Here is a 12,334-nt window from a genome sequence, read left to right as displayed (position 1 = left end):
TATGCAAGGTTTGAGTATAGGCAATGGTCCCTGGAGAGTGAGTTATATGAGCAGCATCAGGCTTTGTGGTCCACCTTGGTCTCAAAGTAGAATAAATTCTTGAAGCAAGTTGTTCCCTAGGAACTGCACATTGGTTTTGGGCTGACAGTCTAGATTTCTCCTCCAATGAGAAGCCAGTTTGCAAGTCCTCATGCATCTGTGAATGCTTTGCATAGGAGCAAAGCTGGTGCCAGAAGGAGTAACAACATTGTGCATGCTAATCAAGAAGACAGAGGTACGAATACTTAGATTTGTGTCAATAACTGCGTCTATACAAAGGGGTGTTGGGCTTCAGCCCTTTGGAAATGTACCCTTTATTATCTATTATATATTTAGAAGACCAGTACACTGAGCTAAATGTAGTAATAATAAAAATAACTATCAGTGTACTCAAGGGTCTCTCTGAAATTCTAAATATATTGAACAAAGTTCTCTGCTGGCGTTAACTTCACTGAAGTTAATGGAATTAATGCCAGCACAGAATTTGTCCGGTTGCAAATGCATATATTTACCATACCCACAGATCTGTTGTGAGTCATTGCAACTCTTGTGACAAAGTGGGTGCGTCAATGGCCAAGTGGCCTTAAGGTTCAAATAAATAAGAACATACGAATGGCCATACTGGGTCAGACCAAAAGTCCATCTAGCCCAGTATCCTGTCTTCTGACAGTAGCCAATGCCAAGTGATTCAGAGGGAATGAACAAAACAGGCAATCATCAAGTGAACCATCCCCTGTTGCCCATTTCCAGCTTCTGGCAGTCAGAGGCTAGGGACACCATCCCTGTCCATCTGGCCAATAGCCACTGATGGACCTATCTTCAAGAATTAATTTAATTCTTTTTTAAACCGTGATACAGTCTTTGCCTTCACAACATCTTCTAGCAAAGAGTTTCATAGGTTGACTGTGTGTTGTGTGAAGAAATACTTCCTTTTGTTTGTTTTAAACCTGCTGCCTATTAATTTCATTTGGTGACTTCTAGTTTTTGTGTTATGAGACGGAGTAAGCAACACTTCCCTATTTACTTTCTCCATTTAGGTCTATAAAATCATGACCGGTGTGAAATCAAACCTGTTGATAGCCAGTCTCCTCCAGAGCCATATTAAACAATAGGCCCACCAGATTTAAGAATAAGTAACAGGATTTTGTGAGTGCCTTTTTGTTGTATTTTTTTAACTTTTGCTTGGTTTGGTTTTTGTTGGGGGGGGAGGGAGTGGAAAGACAGGTGAGTGTGTTGAATGGGCAACAACAGCAGTAAGAGATACAGGTGAAGAGGAAAGAGAAGAACAGCTGATTAACCAGCATGCACTTAGCAGTTTCAGCTGTGCTGGCCACTCTAAAGGTAGAACTCCAAATGCCAATTGCAGCACACAGTAGAAGAGTGACCTTTTGGCTGGGGTAGGGGAGTCATACAGCCAGGTAATGAGAGCCAACTCTACGCAAAAGAAGTGGTTGTAATGGACTGAGAACACTACAGCCTTTGATCTCTGAGCAAAGCAGGGACAATGCTGACTTCCTCTGCAAAGCACTTGGAGAACTACTGATGAAAAGTGCTACATAAGAGCAGAGCATTATCATTATTGATGGTTTAAAAATGTGTGGGAAATGCACACACTTTTAGGCATCATCTCATAAGCTTGATCCTTAATTTGTCTTAGTCCTAGAAAGGCCTAGTTCCCAGGACACCCAAAACCTAGAAACAGAGCTCTATTCTTATATAAACCCTCCTGATACAGTGTTTTCTTCTCCTGATTCTTCTATGAGCTCTTCAGAGCTCAATTCTTCTATAAACCCTCCTGATACAGTGTTTTGCTGTAAGAGTGCTGTATATTCCCCCAAAAACCTTGCAATGAGGATAGATACCTGTGAGAACTATTGTATTCAGTGTGTGAACTTTATACCTGCCAACTACTGTATAAATATTATCAGACCTACCAGAAAGACTGTGCTCATGTATAAAAATTCCTTTGCAATTGCCTGGCATAAATTTGCAATGGGGGAATCAAATAATGTAGACGGTGAGCAGGATTTGCACCTGCATAATCTTCATAAGGTTACCTTTGTGTAACATTTCTTATCTCATTAAAAAAGATTGACACTGACATCCCTGTTAAGAATATATAGCAAGAAAATACTAGAAAGTTGCCGTCTAAGATACTCATTCAAAATTTACTGAAAAGCCACAGTGTTCCTATAAGAAGTCAGATTAAGGCTCAAAATACTTACTTGACAATGTCTCCTTCAAGAGCAATCACTCGTTTAATGATCTTCTGTTCAGGGTTTTTAGGAGACCTGGGAAAGGGATAAGATTACACAGTCAGTAATGTGCCTGTTGTTTTAAGAAAATGAAAATAAATTCAACAAAGAAATTGGCACTATTAAAGTCATTATGGGATTCCATGTTCTCCCTGATATGGCATCAATCATGACGTTCCAGCTAAAGTGAAGCCACAGCTACCATTCTTATTTCAAACTATCATGAAAAACTGGGGCTAAAATATCAGCTGAATGCAAAGTCTAAGATAATCAACACTCTTTTTATAGCAGAAGAAATGGGGAAGACACTTGACACTGATGAAATTAGAATGTCCCATTAGTGATGATGTGGGAACCTTTGCAAATAAATTCATACATTTAAACCTGAATTTTCCATCAAACTTTAATAGTATAGTGTATTTAAATATTCATGTCATTCATTCATTTTGAAAAAACTCAAAATGAGATTAATATTTATCATACTAATTGAGGCAAATCTTGCATAGGTAAACAAAGAAGGAGTTTAGAAAAACAGGTAGAATTTTCTAAAAGTTTCAGCTTTATACAAAGTGTCCTAATGTATCAAGTGTTAGTTAAAGAATTTTTCTCATACAACACTATGTTGAGTGTGATACAGTTGCACACTTAAGCATTCAATAATCAGATAAGCCTGCTTATACAACCTGAATTCTACACCCTTCTGCATATACATTAAGATATACAATCATACTACTACTTAAATATGCAGTATAATATTAAAAACATTTCTATAACCTCACATGTGCGCATCATGTATCTTTTTGTGATATACTCAGACTTCTCCAGTTTTTGACTTGGAAATACTTAACTGCACAAACAATATAATTTTTCCATGTTCTCTTACTATAGGTTTTCATTTGTTTGCTTTAAAGAAAGGCCATCAGGTAGCCCATGCTTTTGATTTTCTCCTGGCACTGCCTGAGGTTCTGTACTTTAGACTCCTAGCTTAGCCAGCTTGTTAGAAATGTCATTACAGAGCTCTGCATCACAGTTCCTGCTCCTGACATCCCCTAGGCCCTGCTAGCCTCACTCCAGAAATCCACCAGTGTCTTGGTGTCAGCCTCTGGCCAGCTGGCAGCATGCTGCAATTATGTGTTCTTCTTAGGGCACATTCTTCAACGGCAAAGCTAAGATGAGTTTGGATGGGAAACTCACCAGAGATGAGCTCAGTCACATATACTGGATGCCACATGAAACTAGGGGGACAGAACATTAAGGAGGCTTATTTGCAGTGGTAGATGACTTACGATTAAGGTTACATCTTTACCCCGATATAATGCGACCCGACATGACACGAATTCGGATATAATGCGGTAAAGCAGTGCTCCGGGAAGGAAGGGCTGCGCACTCCGGCAGATCAAAGCAAGTTCGATATAATGTGGTTTCATCCATAACACAGTAAGATTTTTTGGCTCCCAAGGACAGCATTATATCGAAGTAGAGGTGTATTTTTATGTCACGGAGGTCATGGAAGTCACGGAATCTCTGACTTTCGGAGACCTCCGTGACATTCTCTGCTTCAGCCTCAGGGGCTGCAGGACTCTGGAACTGTCAGCCAGCTGGACCCTGTAGGGTTCCAGTGACAGGTGATAGCAGCGACAAGAAACAGGGGCCCCTTGCAAGGTTCTAGCAACAGGTGACAGACTCCTGAGGGGGCCCTCCTCAGGGTTCCAGCAATGAGCGACAGCCTTGGGTGGAGAGGTGGGGAGGGAGGCACCTCGGGTGAGTGGTTGGGGGTGTCCCATTTTCTCTTTGGGAAATATGTTCACCCTGCAGCTCCCAGCCACCGTGAGTGGCGGGGGCCCCCCCTGCAGTTTCCAGCTGTCATGGGCAAAGGGGGAACCCTACAGCTTCCAGCCATCATGGCGGCAGGGGAAACTATTGAGTCGCAGCAGCAAAAGTCACAGACAGGTCACGGCTTCTGTGAATTTTTGTTTATTGCCGGAACATGTCGTGACTTTTACTAAAAATAACCATGACAAAATCTTAGCCTTACTTATGGTTAGGAAACAGGCAAGAAAGGGCTTGGATGATTACGGGAGACACTGGAGAACTGGTGCCCCAAGACTGTTGTGTTACAGTACTTATCTGCAACCCTAAAAACACAACAGGTCAAATTAGGTCTGCCCTATACCCCTGGTCGTGCTAACTCATGTTACTACTACCTCCATACACATGATGGAATTTTGTTTGGAGGCAGGGATCAAGTTATGAACAATAATACTATACTTCATATAGTGAAGACAAGCCCAAGGAAGGAAATATCAGCTTAGGGACTGATGCAGATTCAAATCCACAGTCCCAGTCTGCATAAGAGAGACCAAATTGCTGAGGGGCCCAGTCCAGAGTCTCAGAAAGAAAGGGATCAAAGCAGAGAGACATCTGCACAGCACAGATAAAGAATTTATAATCCCTATGTGGGAAGGATTCCTATGATCAAAGGATGTTTCTTCCAGAGCAATATGTGGCCATGGCAGTTCGAACCTGGTGAGGCCATAATTTCAAATGTGATAATTTAGTCATTATTAGTCATTTTACTGTATAAAGTCATTTAATGTGACTCTTCTTTGAAGTACCCTTACCCCAAGCTAACTCAACTCATTTCTTAAATTTATCTTTACCATTCTGAGAATAGAGATGTTTTTTCTGACCCCTTTGCATGTCATTCTTGGGAGGAACCCACCAAGTTTTAGATGCCCATGTGGTTCTAGTAGTTGGTGCACCAACAGTACTTGTCACTGCTACCATCACTAGCATATTTCTATGTGCCACGGCTCACTTGGGATCAGGCCTAAGAGAAGAGTTATTACTTTTACCCATTAGAGTTACTGTAAATTAAAGCAGTTCAGTAAAATTTCACAGGTAATTTATTTCATCTCTTATTCATTTAGGCTAAGTATGAACTTGTACTCCTGTAAAGTGTATTTTAACCAATGGGAAATAGTAATACATAATGTATGTGCTAAAGTGTGTGTTTGCTAAAGACTGAATAAAAACAGCCATCAAATTTTAAGTCTGCCCTTTCAAAATTCTATCTCACACATTACTTTTAAAGGTTCTTTTGAATTCCCCTCACAAGCATTTCTGTTTGATTAGCACGTACATTTTGTAATGTAATTACTGACCTCTGTGTTAATTTGCACCCACTCAGCAATAATTGTAATGACCTTGAATAAACATCATCCTAAATCAGAGGTAAGAACATTCATTCTCAAAGTGGTCACTTTTCTGCCAGTAAGGACACATTAAAAAAACTGATTTATCAAAGAGGCTTTCAAGAAACCCTTATACATCACTATTATAAATCATGAATGTTTTGTAACATCTTAAACTAGAAAAGATATAGTAATATAAAATAAGTATTATATTCATATTTCGATTAGAATTCATTTAAATGGCAAAAACAAATGTAAGACAAATGAGAACTGGACTTAACAGGATGCAAAAAATATAGATACTGCTAAACAAGGGATTTTCAGTTGGCTAAAGATAAAACATAATAGACCATAGATGAGAGAGAATATTCTAAGGTCACAGTTTTCCACTGAGATTAGTGTAATTGCAAAGGTTCACCTGAAAGGTGCTCAATGAAGGTTAGGAACCTTAACTGGCTATGGAAGGCATATAAAGAGAAAATATGTAGGCAATTTCTGGTTTCAGAATCTTTCTTATTGAATGTTACTGAATATTTTAGCCAGTCTCTGGCTTCAGATCTGGTCAAAAAGTGAGAAAAAAACATTGTTTACCAATAATTATTTAGTGCAAATGTTGGCAAAGTTTTGTAATTATTATTCACTCTTCTCTCTCTAGCTGTGAGATAGGAAACTCCTTCACATGTTTATTTAAATATATTCTGTTCAGCATGCCTGTGACCAACACCCTCCACCAACTCCCATCTCCTACTTGGTCCTTCAGTCTCTCCCTTTGTGTTCACCCACCACACCCTAATGGCAACACCACTCTCTGGGAAGGATATCTTCATACAGACCCCGTACAGAGACTGACCAAGGGGAATAGGGTCCAGAAACTCTTTACCCTTTGGCACCTCTCCTTACAAGTTACAGAGTTTTCTTCCCTTTATGAATATCTGTGTGAAGTTGTCCATACAACAGTAATCTTAAAATGGGATTTATTAAAAAATGGATAAATGGATTAACAACAAAAGAAACTGCTTGCTTAACATAGCTAGATTTACACTTCTCCTAAGTTACAGTAGACAAAGCCTTTTCAACTTAATTACAGAGAAAAAGGAAAGATCTTACATGTCTAAAGAGCAAGTCCCTGCTCTGACATCCTTGTGAGAGTCAGGCCCTGATACTGTTTTCAGAGAGAGAGATGAGCAAGTCCCTCGCTCACACAACTGGCTTCTCAAGCTCCCCTGATTCAGTGCCACAGCCTCCACTATCGAAACCAGTTTTCTCCAGTTACCTATATCCAAACCCAATGGTGTGTACACTCTTTTCTTGAGTAAATGGTGTACTGAAGAGATAAAGAACAATAATGAGGACTAGTAGCTGTCTCTCAAATCTTAACATTCAAATTCAGAGATTACATTTCACAGACCAATCTGAATGTCTCTGCTCCAGCCAGATTCAATAGTGTCCTTTCAAAAAGACAGATTGGCATTTTCCTCAACAACACCTCACACAGACACACACGCACACACACACTCATTTCCCCTTGTTATGAAGTTGAGTGCCTATCAAACTGTACAGGAATATTACAAAAACATTTAAAGCAGAAGCAATAGTAGGAAGCATATCAATGACCCATTAGAAAAATAAACCTCCTGAAAACCATTTTAACCTAGACCCATTTCCATTCCATCTCCCAATTCCTCTCCTGATGAAAACTGTAGGAAAATAGGTAAGCCATGCTGTGGACCCCAAAAGTCACCAAATCTGAGAATAACTTGCTGCTACCCAAATCCTCTTTAAATGAGGTACACTTCTACCTCGATATAACGCTGTCCTCGGGAGCCAAAAAATCTTACCGCGTTATAGGTGAAACCGCGTTATATCGAACTTGCTTTGATCTGCTGGAGTGCACAGCCCCGCCCCCGTGGAGCAATGCTTTACCGCGTTATATCCAAACTCGTGTTATATCGGGTCACGTTATATCGGGGTAGAGGTGTACTCTGTCAGGACCACAATTCAGGGGCACAGGTCAAGACCAGGGATTGGGTTGAAGGGGACTCAAGAACATGGTCTAAGTCTAGAGGATCATAATTAGAAGGAAAAGTTCATTCCAGTATTCCACTGTAGGATCAGGTCAGAGTTGAGGTTGATGAGCCATATTGGGTCAGAGCCATGTGAGCCAGCCTAAGTAGGATTATTGGAACAAAAGCAGTGCAAAAAGTCAGGAGTGGAGCGGGGACTAAGAACAGAGCTAGGTATCAGGAGCAGGACTGGGGTCAGAAACCAGGAGCATAGCAAGGTATCTGCTCCCATGAGCCTTCTGAGAGGTCTGCCTCCTTTTCCACTACCTACCCACACCAGTCACTCACTAAAACACCCACAGACATCCATAAATCCATTCACAAGATCAGTTCAGCAGCACTCTCACTCATTTCACCTTCACACATTGACACACCCACCATCTGTCCCTCCATATACTCCCACCACACACCCACTATCCCATATGACACACACCTCCAATTGCCGTACTGCTACTGTTTCTCCCTCAAGGCACTCTTATCACCTGTGCTTAGAAGTCCCTCAATTGCTGGGAAGCTCCTACTTTCAGAGCCAATTCCCCTTGGTATGGGGTGTCTCACTTAACCTTTTGGCTTGGGAGCACTCAACATCATTGGTTCTGGAAGGGAAATGGGATATTTCTCCTCTTATCTCCTGGATGAGAGTGGATATTCTCAACATGGGGAAGAAAAAGAGTGTCTTCTCCCCTTTCCTCCTTAATGGGGATATATCTCAGTCAGGTCACTCCAATGGAGGTCTTTATAAAAGCATAAGAACATATGAAAGGCCATACTGGGTCAGATCAAAGGTCCATCTAGCCCAGTAGCCTGTCTTCTGACAGTGGCCAATGCCAGGTACCCCAGAAGGAATGAACAAAACAGGTAATCATCATGTGATCCATTCCCTGTCGCCCATTCCCAGCTTCTGGCAAACAGAGGCTAGGGACACCATCCCTGTCCATCCTGGCTAATAGCCATTGATGGATCTAACCTCCATGAACTTATCTAGTTCTTTTTTTCATCCTGTTATAGCCCTGGCCTTCACAATGTCCTCTGGCAAGGTTGACTGTGCGTTGTGTGAAAAAATACTTTATTTTGTTTGTTTTAAATCTGTTGCCTATAATTTCATTCGGTGACCCCTAGTTCTTGTGTTATGAGAAGGAGTAAATAACCCTTCCTTATTTACTTTCTCCACACAAGTCATGATTTTATAAACCTCTATCATATCCCCCCTTAGTCATCTCTTTTCCAAGCTGAAAAGTCCCAGTCTTATTAATCTCTCCTCATGTGGCAGCCGTTCCATACCCCAATCACTTTTGTTGACCTTTTCTGAATCTTTTCCAATTCCAATATACACCTCTACCCCGATATAACATGACCCGACATGACACGAATTCGGATATAATGCGGTAAAGCAGGGAGGGAGGGAGGGCGCAGAGCTGCGCGCTCCAGCGGATCAAAGCAAGTTTGATATAATGCAGTTTCCCCTATAACGCGGTATGATTTTTTGGCTCTTGAGGACAGCATTATATCGGGATAGAGGTGTATCTTTTTTGAGATGGGGCAACCAGATCTGCAAACAGTACTCAAGATGTGGGCATACCATGGATTTATAGAGGCAATCTGATATTTTCTGTCTTATTAACTATCTCTTTCTTAATGATTCCCAACATTCTGTTTGCTTTTTTGACTGCTGCTGCACATTGAGTGGATGTTTTCAGAGAACTATTCACAATGACTCTAAGATCTCTTTCTTGAGTGATAACAGTTAATTTAGACCCCATTATTTTATATGTACAATTGGGATTATGTTTTCCAATGTGCATTACTTTGCATTTATCAACATAGAATTTCATCTGCCATTTTGTTGCTCAGTCACCACGTTTTGAGAGATCCTTTTGTAGCCCTTCGCAGTCTGCCCGGGACTTAACTATTTTGAGAAGTTTTGTATCATCTGCAAATTTTGCCTCCTCACTGTTTACCCCTTTTTCCAGATCATTTATGAATATGTTGAATAGGACTGGGCCCAGTACAGACCACTATTTAACCACTATTTACCTCTCTCCATTCTGAAAACTGATCATTTATTCCTACCCTTTGTTTCCTATCTGTTACCAATCCATAAGAGGACCTTCCCTGTTATCACATGACAGCTTACTTTGCTAAAGAGCCTTTGGTGAAGAATCTTGTTCAAAGGCTTTCTGAAAATCTAAGTACACTATATTCATTGGATCCCGCCTTGCCCACATGCTTGTTGACCCCCTCAAAGAATTCTAGTAGATTGGTGAGGCATGATTTCCCTTACAGACTCTTCTCCAACAAATTATGTTCATCAATGTGTCTGACAATTTTGTTCTTCACTATTGTTTCAACCAGTTTGCCTGGTACTGAAGTCAGGCTTACCGGCCTGTAATTGCTGGGATGACCTCTTAAGCCCTTTTTAAAAACTGGCATCACATTAGCTATCTTCCAATCATATGGTACAGAAGCTGATTTAAATGATAGGTTACAGACTAGTTAGTAGTTCTTCAATTTCACATTTGAGTTCCTTCAGAACTCTTGGGTGAACACCATCTAGCCCTGGTGACTTATTACTGTTCAGTTTATCAATTTGTTCCAAAACCTCCTTTAATGACACCTTATGGTCACTATTACCAAGCGGTACAGCTATATTCACCTCTTGGACCAGATCTTGTGCTCCACTTGGGACGAAATCAAGAATTGCCTCTCCTCTTGTGGGTTCCAGGAGTAGCTGCTCCAAGAAGCAGTCATTTAAGGTGTCAAGAAACTTTATCTCTGCATCCCATCCTGAAGTGACATGTACCCAGTCAATATGGAGATAGTTGAAATCCCCCATTATTATTGTGGTTTTTTTATTTTTATAGCCTCTCTAATCTCCCTGAGCATTTCACACTCACTATCACCATCCTGGTCAGGTGGTCGGTACTATATCCTTACTGCTAGATTCTTATTATTAGAGCATGGAATTACTTTCCATAGAGATTCTATTGTACAGTTTGGGTCATTTGAAATTTTTACTTCCTTTGATTCTACACTTTCTTTCACATATAGTGCCATTTCCCCTCCAGCACAACCTGTTCTGTCCTTCCGATATATTTTGTACCCTGGTATTACTGTGTCCCATTGATTATCCCCGTTCCACCAAGTTTCTATAATGGCTATTATATCAATAACCTCATTTAATACGAGGCACTCTAGTTCACCCATCTTATTATTTAGACTTCTATCATTCTTATATAAGCACTTTAAAACTTTGTCACTTTTTAGCTGTCTGCCATTACATTATGTAATTGAATGGGACTTTTTTTCATTTGACTGTTTCTCATCAGATCCTACCTGTATTTTATCATCCTCCATCCTTTCCTCCTTACTATCACATAGTAAGGGATGTCTCTGTCCAAATCACATGCTCCTCTGCACCTCTTGGCTTTACCCCAGCCCTTAGTTTAAAAACTACTGTATGACCTTTTTAATTTTAAGTGCCAGCAATCTGGTTCCATTTTGGTTTAGGTGGAGCCCATCCTTCCTGTATAGGCTCCCCCTTTCCCAAAAGTTCCCCCAGATCCTAATAAATCTAAACCCATCCTCCTTACACCGTCTAATCCATGCATTGAGACCCTGCAGTTCTGCCTGTCTAACTGGCCCTGCGTGTTGAACTGGAAGCATTTTAGAGAATGCTACCACAGAGGACCTGGACTTCAATCTCCTACCTAGCAGTCTAAATTTGACTTCCAGGGCCTCTCTCCTATCCTTCCCTATGTCACTGGTACCTACATGTGCCACGACCACCGGCTCCTCCCCAGCACTATAAATAAGTCTATCTAGATGTCTCGAGAGATCCGCAACCTTCGCACCAGGCAGGCAAGTTACCACGCAGTTCTCCTGGTCATCGCAAACCCAGCTATCTGTGTTTCTAATAAATCAGCACGACCATTACTAGTACCTGTGTCTTCCTAATAACTGGAGTTCCCTCCCCTCCTGGAGACGTATCCTCAGTGCGAGAGGATACCACAATATCATCTGGAAGGAGGATCCCAACTATGGGATCTTTTCCCTCTGCTCCAATTGGATGTTCTCCTTCCCTGAGACTTTCATCCTCCCCAACAGCAAAGAGGCTGTCAGATCAGGGGTGGGACCATTCTACTGTGTCCTGGAAAGTCTCATCCATCTACCTCTCTGTCTCCCTTAGCGCCTCCAGTTCAGCCACTCTGGTCTCCAAAGCCCGTACATGGTCTCTGAGGGCCAGGAGCTCCTTGCACCGAATGCACACATAGGCCACCTGCCCATAAGGCAGGTAGTCATACATGCTGCATTGGGTGCAATAAACTGGATAGCCCCCACTCGTTGCTGGACTTCTGCCTGCATTATCTTTTAACTCCTGAAGCTCATTCCTTTGTTGTTCTTTTGTTTTTATCAGGGAGTGTTTGTGGCTTTAAGTTTAAAGAAGTTTAAGGAATGTTAAGTGTATCTAGCCCCCTCACATTACCCCTGTAAACTCCCTCGCAAAACTCCCCTATTAGCCGCTCCTGTTTGCTAGCTATTATCTTCCCTAACACCCCACGCTGGGACTCTCTTGAAGGAAAGAGGAGGGAAGTTCAGAGCAACAGCTGCGGAAGAATCCTCCCCAACCTACTACAATCATGTCAGAGCATGAGGAGCAAGCTAAGGAGCAGTAGTGCTTTATGTTCCCAGGCAGACAACCTCATCCTGCAGACAACAAGCTGAGAGGGGGTGAGTATGGGTAATGTGTTAGAGAAGCTATCTACAGGATGAGAATTGTAGAGGA

The 12,334-nt window shown here is 41.4% G+C and overlaps 1 protein-coding gene across 7 annotated transcripts in view; it reads right to left on the bottom strand.

Moving 5' to 3' along the window:
- The window catches only part of IMMP2L (inner mitochondrial membrane peptidase subunit 2), an 858,170-nt gene that overhangs the window by 259,360 nt on the left and 586,476 nt on the right, over positions 1-12,334 (bottom strand). For all 7 annotated transcript variants that reach the window (XM_054024219.1, XM_054024242.1, XM_054024261.1 and 4 more), the window contains exon 4: positions 2,265-2,330. In XM_054024219.1, the coding sequence (XP_053880194.1) occupies positions 2,265-2,330 (66 nt within the window). The remainder of the gene's footprint in view (positions 1-2,264; positions 2,331-12,334) is intronic.

The sequence above is a fragment of the Malaclemys terrapin genome, chromosome 1 (assembly GCF_027887155.1).
Source record: "Malaclemys terrapin pileata isolate rMalTer1 chromosome 1, rMalTer1.hap1, whole genome shotgun sequence".
Lineage (NCBI taxonomy): Eukaryota > Metazoa > Chordata > Testudines > Emydidae > Malaclemys > Malaclemys terrapin.
Note: the sequence above shows the minus strand (reverse complement) of the source record. Positions and strands in the feature narration are given on the sequence as shown.